Below are 14,713 nucleotides of genomic sequence, written 5' to 3'. Positions count from 1 at the left end.
TCTGGGGGGGTCACTGGAGCCTTTCCCAGCTGACACTGTGCAAGAGGCCCTTCACCTGGGACATGTCTCCAGTCCATTGCAGGGCTACCAGGAGCAATTAGGAGCTCAGTGTCTTTCTCAAGGATACTTCGACACGGTCATCAGGGGAAGTGAGGATCAAACCAGCGACCCTTTGGATGCCAGATGGCCACCCTGCCTCTGAGCCATGCTGCTCCCATCATAACAAACATGAACAGATTATTCTAATTGAAAGAGATTTACTGACCCACACTGTATCTTATCACATTTATTGTCTAGATAATGAATTTGCTTGGACCAACACATGGAGACAAGCAGGGTTTTGTTAGTTCAGATTCATACATTCTTCACTCAGTAGTATTTGAGGTTAATTATGCTTTGTAACTGGAACCCTAAAACAGAGGTTAAAACATCAATTTTAATTATCAATCATATTAAAGGGCTCAACATTTGTTTCCTACATGCAAGTAGACATACTTTACCATATAAATGCAACATTTGAGTCACACCTGAAGTTTCCTTGTTATAATCAGTACCCAGTCTATAACCTGAAAACGTAGCCAACTGATTTCAGATGCACACACATCAGTTTTTATTGTGAATATTGCTTCAAAATACTTGTAAATATTCACATCAAAAAAAGAGAGATCACTATCGTTAAGTAAAATTAATTCTTAATTTATTCAAAGTTAGCAGAGTTGTTTACAAACCGCAATACTTTTGACATATCATAAAAGTGATCAATGTTCATCAAAGTAACCCAGAGTTAAATCTTCTGTGCATGTAAGTTATTAAATCAATTTGAGACACTCAAGTGCTCACTAAAAAAAAAAAAAAAAAATTTAAAAATGCATGAACAAACTGGAATTTGAAAGAAATCAGACTTAACTTGTAACCAAACCCTATGAAGTATGTGCAAAGAAAACGACTGAAAATAAATGTACAGTAAAAATCTGGATTTTTACATGTAATTACAAAAGAAAATTACAATTTTTATCGATAAGATTAAAAAAAAAAAAAAAAACATGGTGAGAATGCTTTTTATTTTTTGTTTTAATTTTACAATGCAATTATTGCATTACGCTGATGCTGTCATGATACCCTGCAACGCTGACAGTTTTTCATGTGGTAAAACGGCCTGTGTGTCCACTCCATCAGTCCAAGAAAAATATGTTGTTGAACTGTGTTGCGCAAAGCCTCTTGACCTCCTCTGTAGTGGAGAAAAGAGAAAAGAGCGTTCAAGATACGCAGAATGGCAGCAGATTTTCTAGTGAGGCGGTGATGGCACAGATTCACTCATCACTTTGTAAAGACGTACCGTTCACTTCAATCAGATTAGCATTCTTCTGATTCAAGATCACATACAGTTCTCTCTGGTCTGACTTCTTGCCGACTACCCAGTAGTCTGTCATCGCTTTTACAATGATTTCTTCATCTTCATCAACTCTGGAAGACAATTCCACGTACAAATCAAACATCAGTTCATCAATGCGAGCTGCTGAAATCAGGAAAGGATGTCAACTGTGGAAAACACGCCAACGCCAGAGTACTTTCCACAGTCACGTGAGAAGAGCCAAACAAGTTCTGAGGATCATCATGTTATCCACGGACAGGACACAGTTGTGCTCTTATTCATTCATAGACAACAGTTTGAGAGCTGCAGTTTATAGCTGAAGATATTAACATGGCTGCCTGAAGAATTGCTTTAGGTTTACTTAAATTTAACTGTGAACGTTCTGGTTTCTGATGAGAAAGTCCACAATTCTGCCAAGGTCTGCCATTTTTTTTATGCAATGTCTGGAGGTATTTGCCAAACGTAACATACCTAAAACTGCACTGACTAAATGTTCACGACAGTACCTGGCAAAGTCACAGTTGATGTCCCCCAGGATCTTCATGAGGTCGGGATGGACCGAAGTGAGGCAGACGCTGGCTGTCTTCCTCATGTGTATAGTGCTCTTCTCAGCCAAGTTCATGTGGTTGAAATAGATGAACTTGAACTGGGGCTCCTTTTCTGGCCTGAATTGACATGACGTGAAGATTGAAAAAAGAAAGAAAAAAAAAGGAGAAGCTGATTAAAAAAAAGAATTAAAGTAAAACCATCACCCACATCCCTTACAGGCCAAATCGTGACACAGAGCTGAGTACAGAATGAAGAATTTGGGTGTGTATCATTTATTCAGTGTATTGTTCACTAGAGTGATTAAAAAGGAGCCCATCAGGTTGTCCAGGGCAGAGAGTCCAGTCTTGGATTACAGGCAAGGAAGCAAACTGCTGGGTTAAAGATTAACGTGGTTTGAGTTACCCCTAAGCAGTGTGATGATATCTAGTGACATCAGAAGATACTAAGCAGGGCAAAACACAAATAGTTAGAGCACTGAGGGTGGCATGGTGGTGCAGTGGTTAGCACTGTCGCCTCACAGCAAGAAGGTTCTTCAGGGTCTTTCTGTGTGGGTCTGCATGTTCTCCCTGTTCCTGTGTGGGTTCTCTCTGGTACTCCAGCTTCCTCCCACAGTCCAAAGACATCAAGAGGGGACGAGGCTGATTGATACTCTAAATTGACCATAGGTGTGACTGTGAGTGCGAATGGTTGTCTGTCTCTGTGTGTTGGCCCTGTGATGGACTGGTGACCTGTCCAGGGTGAACCCCGCCTCTCGCCTGTAGACACTGGGATAGGTTCCAGCCCCCCCCACCACCCCCCCGTAACCCTTAACAGAATAAGCGGAATCCAAGGATGGATGGATGGACAAAATGAATCTGGTTCAATCATCCTTTATGGGCCTCGGGTGGTGATTGTGTCTGCAGAGCTGCTGTCCTCTGCCTGTATGTATTTTTTGTTTTGTTATTATGTTTCCAAGTGGGAAGTGGGTGTGTACACCTCCGCCAGTGACAACACACAGATGAAAGTGTGTGTGGGTAAAATTAGGACCTGACCAATATGGGATTTTTGAGCCCGATAACCGTTTTAGAGCAGAAAGAAATCCCAGATTACTGGCCGACTGGCATATCGGTCAGAATTTGGATAAAATATGTCTGGTGCCGGTGACTCCAGGAGGAGGAGCTTGAGTTGACTGAATGTTGCATTTACAAGCTGCAATGAACAACACCATGGGCTGTACCCTTGAAGCCTGAACCCTGGTGGGAAGCACAAACAGTAGGGCTACTCTATTCACCAAACACATAACACGAACGGTAGAAAGTGGTCTCATCAGAACAATGTAATACCCTGGATTCAAATGTTCAAATGTTAAATTGTCGGAAAAATGAAGAAATCACAAAAATTTCAAAACTTCCAAGTTGATGGCATCAAGTAACTTGGGAATGAACCTAAAAACGTGTCATCAGGTTTGCCTGCCTTTTTTAGGCTATTTTTCTACTGTCACTTTTAAATCCGCCCTGTCTCATTAGTGAAGTGGCTGAAACCAAGAACGAGTTCTGAATTAGCCTGATAGTGGATTCTCAACTGACCCTGATATCCTTCGATTAATGGTGAACTGTTCACATATATCCGACGCCAGCAGCGTAAGCTGGGGGCCAACCAAGGCATCCAACTGCTCACAGAACTCTCTTGTTAGCTCCACAGAGGCTGGAAAGAAGAAAGCCAGCCATTATGAGAGATGAGTAGGCGGAAAAGGTAATATTTTATCAAATACCAGAGTACGATTTTAATGAAATAGGAGGAAAAGTGGAGATGAAAGTTAAAGCATCATATAAGCGGGCAGGTGGACACTTACCATTGATCATAAAACACGCTGCGGCGCTCATCGCCTGGAACAGAGCAGATCAGTGCAGGTTAAACGCAGGATCAAGGTCGGGATTAATGGGAAAAGCATTATGGGACATCACCATTTTAAAATTCAGTTGTTTAATCCCCGTGGTTTGAAACAGCGGTGGAATATTACATGTAAGATCTACTGTCATAAATAAACAGTCAAATCCTCGGGACGTAAATGATGAAAATGAATCATGAGAGAACAACAGCCACTCTACCTTATAAACTATCAGGTGCAGCTCCTCATAGCCATCCACCGCACTGGCAAAGATTTTAGGAAATCGAAATTTGGCCTCCGGATCTTTAAGATTTGTAGGTCCTGTCAGAAACCTGGAGATAACAGAAGATAGATTAGAACATCACAATACACCACAACAAAAGGGAGGAAGAGGAGCTTTAGGAGCAGGGAACCAGAAGTGTTTAAGTCCTCAGAGGAAACACAAAGTCACTTCATGAGTTATCATGTCTACTTCTCTTGATAATTTTGGCTGTGTTTTTTGGCACTAGACAATAGGTCAGTGGGTCACCCAAATTTATGCTGGAAGAAACATACATATTTCCAGGATGTTCCTTCAGCCTCCGCATACAAATCATTAAAAGAACTTACTTCATTTCTTCCCTTCTAGAATGGATTAGAGGCGATTTCTCCGTACGACTACTAACTGCAGCAATTATTTTAGTTTCATTTGATTTTTTTCTTCCTTTTTGTTCCTGCTGGGTGCTACACTTAATGGAAGCCTGCAAGAAAATTAATAAATCCAAAAACTGCACACAAGATATTTACTAATCAACTGTTCCTCAACACACTGGTTTCCAAGGATGACACTGACCATAGATTGAAAACACTTTCCTTGGAGGGTGTATTTATATAATACATGTGCCTCCATCATCTGAGACACTTGATCAGGTATAACAGGACCCTCTGCTATTCCCACCTTCATATTCTGGTCTGTCAGTCTGTTGGGGGAATATATGGAATCAGACTTACACAATGGACTAGGGCTGCACTTCAAGTGGAACTATTTATACATGAAAAATACCTGGGTAAACTGAAATTTGATGATATGTATACTGAAACTGATAATGGATCTTCCCTTAAGCTGCAGAATTCATCTACTTTCATTTGTCTACAACATGTTAGCCAAGGGAGGAACCTCCTTGTCTGCTGCAAGGTGTCTGTGGTGTTAGAAATGCACGCGTATGTGCAAATTTAAGCACACATGCTGAGTGGCTAACAGACATTACACCACAATGTTTGTTGATGCATCAGTGACACATTCAGAGGTACGGCGGTTTAGGAACTTACCTCCCATAGTGCAAAAGATTCCCTGCAACTTCCGGCCTCAAAGGGGAGTCCCTGCCAGCCAGCTAGTGGAACAGCAAGGAAAAAATGTATTAGAGTACAAAACAACCAGAAAAAAATGGAGTGTATCAAACAAATAATTAAGAAGGAGAGCGGCCTCTTTTCTCCATCTGACACCAAAATCCAGATCCCTCCGGTACTCACCTCAGGTTCAGAGTGTCTGGGGAACAGTGAGGTGGTCAGGTACTTGTACAGGATCCTCATGTCGTCTTGTTCCAGTCCGCTCCTGCACACACAAAGACCTTTACACTTTCACACCAGCATGAGTGTTTAAATGTGTGATAAAACCTATGTTGCATCATGGGCAGGGCGACCGGTATGCTAATTAACCTTCAGCAGAGGTGTAAACATAAATAAGATCGAACAATGCAGCCACTTCATATGGAAGATAGTCTGTTTGCCTTTTGACAGCTGGCAAAAAAACATTAGCAATCATGTAATCCTCAACTGTGAGGCTGATAATCAAAAGGCAAGTGATGTGCCAGATAGCACATAAATCGCAAAGGAATGCAGGTTTTGTTTAGGCAGCATCCTGTGATGCCGATGCTCCTATCTCATCTATGGTTGCAAATTACGATCGTATAAGAATGTTCTGGAATATAATATCCCTACATTCACTTTATGGAATACAGTTTGGAACAAGGTTTGAGTGTGTACCAGATGAGCTGGTCGTTATAGAGAAAGGCGGTGTATTTGATCAGTTCCAGGCTCTCCTCCACTCTGTTCACAAAGGATTGGATCTTTAGGTAGGTCATCTTGTCCAGTGGGAAGAAGCTGATGCCCCCAAATACGTCGAGCAGGTCGCAAGACTGCAAGTGGAGAGTTTGCAGATACTGGAAACCCCAGGAGGAGAAAAAACACAAAACACACACACACACACGAGATGCCCCGCAGACACAAGAGAAGGGGAGGAGAAAGGGGTTAGTTTACCTTCTACAAGTGCATTCTTACAGTGCAATAAAGAACATTGAGTAAGATCCAGAGCGAAGTGATCCAGACGCTTGCATCACGGCAGACACACAAGTATTCCCTAATTAGGAATGAATGTTTTATGTGTTTGCATAAGATTTTGTGTCAGGAACTGCCAACACGATGACAGCAGCAAGCTGATACGACCAAAATAAGAAATCAGACAGGACTGCTTCTCAATGAAAGCTTTCACAAAATATTTATAAAGAAACTGATGTGCATGTGGTTGTCACCCAGTAATAAAAACTGTGATTAGCTGCTAACATTCTGGGTTCGATGCCCAGCTCCAGCACAGGGTTGTTCTGTGTGGAGTCTCCATGTTCTCCCTGTTCCTGTGTGGGTTCTCTCTGGTACTCCAGCTTCCTCCCACAGTCCAAAGACATCAAGAGAGGACGAGGCTGATTGATACTCTAAATTGACCGTAGGTGTGACTGTGAGTGTGAATGGTTGTCTGTCTCTATGTGTTGGCCCTGTGATGGGCTTCACCCCCCCCCCCCCCCCCCCACGACCCTTAACAGGATAAGCAGTAGAAAATGAATGGATGGAAGGATGAGGAATTCAAGAGTAACTTACTTCTTATCAGGTTCTGTAAAACATTTTTCCTTGAGTGCATTTATAATGACAGCTATGATGTAATTTTGCTTAGAATTTTGTAAATAAAGAAAGCTTTTTTACCCTGTAGAAGAACTTTTCAAGCTTCTGGGTGAGCAGCTCTACTCCGCCGGCCTCCATAGCTCTGCCAAATGTACCGTTAAAAAGCTGCAGCAATAAGAAAGAAATCAGTTTCAAAGAAAAAAATCTGATTGCTGGTTTGACTACACACATATGACATGGGGGACGACACACTTTACTTTCCAGAACATGCTGGAACTCACCTTGTACATACTGTAGCATTGCCTTACCACTGCTCCATAAACAGTGTCCTACAGAGGCAAGATGGCATGATCAGGACAAAGTTCAACTGACAGCATTCAATCTGAGAAATAAGGATGATGTTCTCAGTGCTCACAAGAATTTCTTCTTCCTGATACTCTATCGTAGGAGGTTTGCCATCTTTGTTTGGTTTCTCAATCATTGGGTTTCGAACGACCTAAAGAGTGAATGTGAAATCAATATTTTGCAGACAAACTTGATTAGAGAGAAACAAAATGAATAACATTATCATAAAGAGTCAACAAAGTCCAGGCAAATACTGATTAAGTGATGAACATTTAAACCATTGAAGGTACCATGACTATCCAGAAGTTGTCCTCAGGCTCAAAGAAGAACTGCCGGTTCTTCTGTGTGTGCAGGGATTTAGCTGGTTTTGTTGGACAGAAGGTCCTGGAAGGAACAGAAGAAAAAATACGCACCGAAAAGGACAATCAAATCTGTGCTGGTATGCATTGCACGTATTCTGTAATCAATGCTGGATCATTTTTTATTCATATAAAATCTTAGCAAGATTCAAGGAGGCAAAATAAACGGTCTGGTTCATATCAGGGAAGATGGCTCTGCAGCTCCGCTCTGCTCGGGTTTCTCTACCTGGTGAACTGGACAATGGCTTCACAAAGGCCCACATTTCGGATCTTCTCATTCTTCTCCACATCACTGGGGTGGTAGAACAAAATCTTCTTCTCCTCCTAAAAAAACAAAAGATGTGTTGCAACATTGATGTTAAAAGGTGCAGTAAGTGATTAACACATTGTCAAAGTAAGTGTTGGAAAGCTCAACATTCAGACAGCCATCACTGATGGAGCAGTTGCTCAATAACATGGGTCTCCCAGTCCCTCCACTCTGCAGTAAACAGAAAATGCATTTTCTGGAATCCTGATTGGCTGAAAGTGGCAACAGAATACCAGAAAATGTTTTTTTCTGTTTACTGCAGAGTGGAAGAGCTACATTACTTACAAAAGACTCTATATATGAGTATTGTCTGGCAGAATGGAGAGCTATTTTACACTTCTTTACATTAAAATAAATCTCTCTCTCTCTCTCTCTCTCTCTCTCTAATATATAAAAATGAAAATCATTTTAATTACAGAGTGTAGGGAATTATTTAAAAAAGGTTTTGAGTGTGTTTCTTTAAAAAAAAAAAAAAAAAATGGAACTTGACATTACTCCCTAAAAGATTCATTGAAATGCATGTCCAAAAGTGGTTTTGCGGAGTATAATAATGTCACTTTCAAGCTGGCCTTTGACCTTGAGCATATAAAATATAATTAGTTTGTGAATTCTAGAGATAATGCCAAAAAAAGTGACTTTCACCACTGAAATCTTATCAGTTACACTTTGAGGACGATATGGACCAAATCAAATTTCAGCATATTTTTGACCATACCTTATTATCAATATTGTGGCACAGATGCAGGGATGACAAGTGGTTGTCCCAAACAATGATTTTTATTTTTTGCTAAAAAAATAACTCCAATACATCAATAATGTGGATGTAACGGCTAAGTGGTTAGAGGCCTGTCTTAGAACAGTCTGGTATATTCAAATGATTTCACCACTGTAATGGAATCTTCAATACTAATAATAATTAGGAGAGACAAGTCTTATGTAATATATTAATACAATATACAGACATACAAAATCTAAAATGAGATCTAGTCTAATTTCACGATAATAATGTTGTATCAATATGTTGCCAGCCACAAGTCCAAGTCAACACTAGCGCCAAATTTGAAGTCATTCCCTCAAGGTGATGCTGAGATATATGGGATGAATGAAATATATAATGTGTCAAGCCAAAGTAACACAGAGGCATAAAAACACAGTGAGTGAACAAGTATTATGTGTGTTCTAAGCATGTTAAGCTCACCTCTCCTTCCCGTGGTCCAAATGTCGGGTTGTAGATGAAAAAACTAAGCAGAGATGGTGTGTACTGTTTCTCTTGCATTCCTGAGGCCATTCTGGGGCTGTAACATACACAGAGGGAGAGCTGATAAGCAGATGAAAGCCTTTCATGTTACAGAGGTACATGATGCTCAATCAGGTCTGCTTCACCTTATCATCAGCATCAGTGTAACGTGTGTCTAGATTTCCTCTGCTCCGAAGACAGTTTGGTTAGCATGCCGTAAGCCTGAAGAATGAAGAAAAGTGAGAGATATTGGTGATACAAACAATAATAAATAACCCAACCCAAGTACAGTTGATTTGCATCGTCCACATGCAAGGCATGTAAGACATTTAAGATTAACTTCAAAATTGTCTTAAGGAGAATCATTATTTAAGTGGCAATACAATACTGGAAGTAAAGGAAGGCAGAAAGTAGGGCAACAAAATACATACAGTATCAGTCTCAGTACCTAAAATGGCTAACAATAGCTCATGGATGCTGTTATTTAAGCCTCACACAAAACTAGACAGGATACTTGCAGTTGTCAAGAATAGCCAAGTACTTGCCTTGAGTATTTGTGATTGGATTAAATGACAATCTCAAAATACAGTAGTAGTCTTTTATTTCAGATTGGGTATACTTTACGTGTTTTCCTTTTATCAAAAGTTTTAATTTATCATGTGCCTTTTGTTTTGCCTTTGTCTATGAAACAAACCTTGTTATTAAATGCAGCGGTATTTGGCATTATTCCACCCTTAACCCTTGTCCTTAATGCTTTGTTTGGAGTTTTCTGGACCTTTATTTTTAGCTAGCTTAAACATCCAAAAATGGCAGCGTACAGGATTTGGCAGAAAATTGCATTCAGACGAAACATTATTATAATTATTATAACAATTATAATTATTTCTTTCAGATCATTTCCACCACGTGCTTGAATAGCTGTCCTTCGGATCCGCATCATTGTTTGCTGAGGATAATTTGTTTAGTAAATGCTGTCACTGTGTGAATGTTTTCTTGTACTTTTAGCAAAGTATCTAACGTTTAAGCAGTGAAGTGGTGAGGGCAGAGCAAAGCAGGAGGAAACCCTCTTTACACACCTGAGCATTTAGTACATAAGTAGTGAAAAGACGGAACACACGTGTTTCTTTCACGATTAAAAACTCCTAAACATTAACGTTATGTCCCTCTAAGCAGCTAGTTAGCTAGCTGTGCTAGCAGGAGAGATGTGTGTTTGCAGCGCGAAATAAACTCCGGTTACAGCGACGTTAACAGAAGAGCACGACGGTATGACTCACCTTCGAGAGCACAAACACAACACTTTCATATTCTTGTAGTACAGAGGGTAATTAAAAATATAAAAGGAGGAAATGAAACCAATGAGAGGATATGCCGCATTATACTTCACATTCTTAACTTCCTGCTTTTGACAGCAGAGTGTCACAAGTTCAACTGTTCGGGTGAAATTAATACCAAGCAAAAGAAAAGGTTCCTAGTCCCATCGGAGAACAGGACGTGTGGTATACTTAAAAGAAATAAATTAAGGTAAGGAAATGACCAATACACTTGAATTTGATAGAATTCTAATTTATATTTATGTAGTGTGCAATGCTATGATTTTATGCAATAAAAATTTATTCTTATCTGCACTTAACACTTTATGGTAAGCTTATCTTGTTTGACAGGTAGGACAGTTGATAAACGTTTACAATTTTTTTTTGCAGTCATTGTGTTTTTAAGAGTGTGGATTTCTAAACACACCGTAGTTATACTTAACCAATTATAGTTAACCCCTTGTTTTGGCCTCAACATTGTGTTAAAATTTTGTTTACCTTTGCACTTAAAAATGACAGATATTCAGTCTTTTCCTATCAAAATAGTATCATATTGCTTTATACATTCATAGAGATACTGAGTAGCAGATTGTTCCAAAGTAAACTGTATAATGATAGATTATTGTATTTATGTTTATACATTTGCTTAACTTCACCCATTTTATTATTAATTAATGAGCAATTTCATCCTCCTCCTGTATCTGTATTTAAAGATGTTTTTTTTAATTTCATGTCTATTTCACCATCCAAATTTTACTATGATTATATTCATTATTGCTTTGTCTTTTTGACCTATGTATTGCTGTTTTTTAATCTCTACAAAGTAGTTTTAAACAATATTGCTCGTTATTAGAGCTCTGTAACATACATTTATTTAACTTTTTTTGAATTTTTTTTTGTTCTTATGGTCTCCACTTTATCTTATCAGGTTTTCAGTGATCAGTGAAGCAGTTTGAACGGCACTATCTTGTTTTAAATGTGCTATACAAATATAGTTTGATTGACTTATTGAGAATGCAACAGGGCTTTTATTCCCAGCTCTCATCCATGTGGTTTCAGTTTGTAGACTTTTGTTCAGCAATATGATACTTTTGAAGAAAAGGCAGCAGATGTTTCCTCGTGTTTATTCATCTCATTCAATGCCACAGGTGTTGTGTACACAAATAAGAAAATCGTGGACCAGCGAAGTAAGAAGACACATTAAAAGAAGATAAAAGATCATTTAAAAACATTTAGCACACACAGAGTTCAGTAGAAAACAAATGAATGGAAGTTGGGATCAGAAAACATCAAAGGTGTCGAAGGCCTGAAAACTTGAACTCTCGTCATTTGCAGAACTCAAGACAGGACCATTGTCTGAAACTCTGTAGAAAAATAATATATGACAAATTGGTCATGAAATCATCTGCCAAAATAATAATAAATAATGTATCAGTTTTGCCCGTGAGTTTCACATCATGAATTGCTGAATATCCTATTAGCACATTAATTAATCCTTCGTCCTATTTACTCCATAACATAAAGAATAAGACACAGAAGCACAAACTGAAAGCGCGTGCATTCTATAAACAATCACCATGTTGGGAAAATATGCTACGATCCTATATTGTTTCAAACTCTGTTGTCATAAAGGAAGCATTTTCAGGATTTTAAATCTGAACTCAAAGATGTGTATAATGTTTCCTTTACAGTGAGAATGATTTAGCCATCTACCTTAAATCTGTCCGTTCTATCTCACAGAAGAATAATTTTACACATGCACTTTTCCTGTGTCATGAATCATTTTAATTGTTTAGTTAAACCTCACTGGACAGAATCAAGTACAACAACAAACATGAGGTACATTTGAGTGAAAGTTTTAGTATTGATCGTTTTCTTTGAGAATGTTTTTTTTTTCTCCTCAAATACTGGAAACTGCATTGCAGCAGTGAGGTGATTTATTCGTCCTATAAATAGGTTTCTGCTGCCAGGGCATCTCTGGACATGGACATATCTATAACAGCACACATATATCACCCTGACCATACAAGACTATAGTGGAGTATAAAAGTCACCAGTTAACCAAAAAATCTCTTTAACGATAGAAATCTGAATTTTGCTTTGAATCAGCATCAAAATTGGTGTTACACATGCTGAACTCCATGAAATGAGGATCTAGCTCCACCCACTAGGATTTAAGCCAAACTTCGGCCCACATCAAGAAATTAGATACTGACCCTCTACTCCAATTCTGCCGTCATTGTCATCATCGACTGCAGAGATGAAGCTCCTGGTTTCCGCCTCAGTCAGTATTCGTGCTCCAGGAACAAACCGCTGCAGGAAGAACCTACACACACACACACACACAGGCGTGCGCACACGCACACAGCACGCACGCACACACGCACACACACACGCGGTATGTTCTCTGTGACACATGCAAACATGTAACTTGCTAAAACTCTATGTATTTTACCCACTGTGAGCCCTTGACACACAAAAGTGAGTTATATAACACAAATACAACAATAACACTTTGCCTAAGGTGGATTATTAAGAGACAGCTTAATGGTGCCATCCTTTTTAATACCGCTGTGTGATTTATCCAGTAAATCTCTTTTATTCTGGCACACACACGCGAGCACATTCTGTATACCACATACCTCTAAATGCAATATATCTAATGCAAAAAAGACAGCTGCTGAGGATGTTTGCAAGGTTATTTCTACTGAAGCATGATTCATTATCACACACAAACATGACTACAATAGGAAGCCCCTAGTTAAAAAAAGAAGTGCTATTATGCGTCAGACCCTTGAACATATATCCCAACTCTCGAAGGATCATGGCTGTACAAACTTGAGTTCAGACTCCTCGATGTAGCCGCTGTTATCCTCGTCGAGGATCTGGAAGACATCTCTGATTTCCTGCGGTGTTTTTGAGGAGAGGCCACACAGCTGGAAAAACTTCTTGTAGCAGAATGAGTCTGGAGCTTGAAACACACAATTAAAATATGACCAAATGCTGGGGGAGTGTGTGTGTGTGTGTGTGTGTGTGTGTGTGTGCGTGTGTGTGCACGTGTGCGTGTGTGTGTATACTACCTTGACAATCCTTGACAGCATTTTCAATGGCCTCAGCTGACAGGATAGAAGTGAGAGACATCTTGGTCCTGTCGCACAAAAACAAAAGCTTTGTCAATTATTCACACACACACTTTCTCGCCTACTTTAGCCTTTGCCATGTCCTCTGATTCCATTTTAGTGTCATGTTAGACATGGCCTCTGTATGCCTGATTAACTGGGCTATCTGATCTGATTTCCCCATGCAGCCTCTTAATTACTGATGGGATTTGCTTTGGTCCATTTAATTTGTTTGGCTGTGCAGGGTAAGTGGCAATTTGGTCCTACATTAAATTGTTTTTGATGGACAAATGTTTTTATTAACCCTTTAACAGCCACTGAAACGTAAAGAGGACCCAGGGGGTTATTACTGATTTCTAATAAATACACAATTAGATAGCTTGAGAAATATTAGCACACCCTTCCCTCCTATCTATTGAAATATATTCTAAATAAAAAATAAAAATTCAGAGCTCTCTATCTTTAATTTTTAATGCATTCCCTTGAAACCTGAAGAGAATTTGCATTGGGATTTTTCTTGTTGAGTGTAAATAATCAGTCATATAACAAACATCTCTAAAACATGTCCTGCAAAATTAGAAAAAAAAAAATCAAATAAAAATCCTAGGTTCTACCTCTTTCCCCCTGCCAGGTACCACGACCTGATATCACCTGTGTTGAGAGTTTCCCCATGCAGCTGTGATACTCACCGCTGGTGGCCTGGTTTCCTCTGCTCTGGTCCCAAACAGCAGCAGCAGATGAGGCTTAGTGGTGGCCTCTGACAGCTGGCTCACTCTTATATCTGAGGAGGGATGCTTGAGTTTCCAATCTGACCTCGGATCAAGTTGTCCTACAGCTAGCCATCTCCTTCTCGAGTTCCTCCCCTGCACACCTGTCCAATTAACCTTCACTCTTTATATCTGCTGTTCTCTCTCTCCCCCCTCCGTCTTTCCTCTCTCTTCTTTACTCTTACAACACTGTTGTTTCTGTCCAATCAACTTTTCCAGCATGTTAAATTGCGCTCTCTACGTCTCTGTGTCTCTCTCTGTGTCTCTCTCTCTGTCTCTCTCTCTCTCTCTCTCTCACTGTCTCTCTCTCTCACTGTCTCTCTCTCTCTCTCACTATCTCTCTGGCGCTCTCCTCCACCCTCCCTGTTTTTCACCCTGCATGTGCATGCGAAAGCTCATTGACATATTTAATCCCCTTTTCTCTCTTTGGTTTTGTGAATAAGCCCCTAACTCATATGACTGTGGAGCAGCAAGTTACAAATCATCCCAAAACACACTGGATGTTATCCATATATGTATCACATTAATATTACATTACATCCAGCAAAACCTC

General features: G+C 39.7%; 2 protein-coding genes across 2 annotated transcripts; both read right to left on the bottom strand.

The window, feature by feature from the left end:
* Positions 1-282: 282 nt before the first annotated feature.
* Positions 283-10,387, bottom strand: ccz1 (CCZ1 vacuolar protein trafficking and biogenesis associated). Its single transcript, XM_086195346.1, has 17 exons — positions 10,239-10,387; positions 9,111-9,186; positions 8,926-9,022; positions 7,647-7,744; positions 7,352-7,445; positions 7,132-7,212; positions 6,998-7,045; positions 6,798-6,881; positions 5,811-5,986; positions 5,298-5,379; positions 5,097-5,158; positions 4,009-4,120; positions 3,753-3,786; positions 3,487-3,604; positions 1,879-2,037; positions 1,337-1,464; positions 283-1,228 (listed from the first exon to the last, which is right to left on the bottom strand). Exons 2-17 carry the CDS (start codon positions 9,122-9,124, stop codon positions 1,173-1,175), a joined length of 1,443 nt encoding a protein of 480 aa, XP_086051472.1. The 5' UTR covers positions 9,125-9,186; positions 10,239-10,387; the 3' UTR covers positions 283-1,172.
* Positions 10,388-11,281: 894 nt separating this feature from the next.
* Positions 11,282-14,388, bottom strand: pvalb9 (parvalbumin 9). The gene is made up of 5 exons (XM_086196495.1): positions 14,083-14,388; positions 13,355-13,422; positions 13,113-13,245; positions 12,491-12,600; positions 11,282-11,638 (listed from the first exon to the last, which is right to left on the bottom strand). Exons 2-5 carry the CDS (start codon positions 13,413-13,415, stop codon positions 11,613-11,615), a joined length of 330 nt encoding a protein of 109 aa, XP_086052621.1. The 5' UTR covers positions 13,416-13,422; positions 14,083-14,388; the 3' UTR covers positions 11,282-11,612.
* Positions 14,389-14,713: the final 325 nt, after the last annotated feature.

Source organism: Aulostomus chinensis, chromosome 23 (genome assembly GCF_037954235.1).
Source record: "Aulostomus chinensis isolate RoL2024-O1b breed Wild chromosome 23, RoL_Achi_v1.0, whole genome shotgun sequence".
NCBI lineage: Eukaryota > Metazoa > Chordata > Actinopteri > Syngnathiformes > Aulostomidae > Aulostomus > Aulostomus chinensis.
The sequence above is the reverse complement of the archived record's forward strand: the minus strand, read 5'-3'. Positions and strand labels throughout refer to the sequence as shown.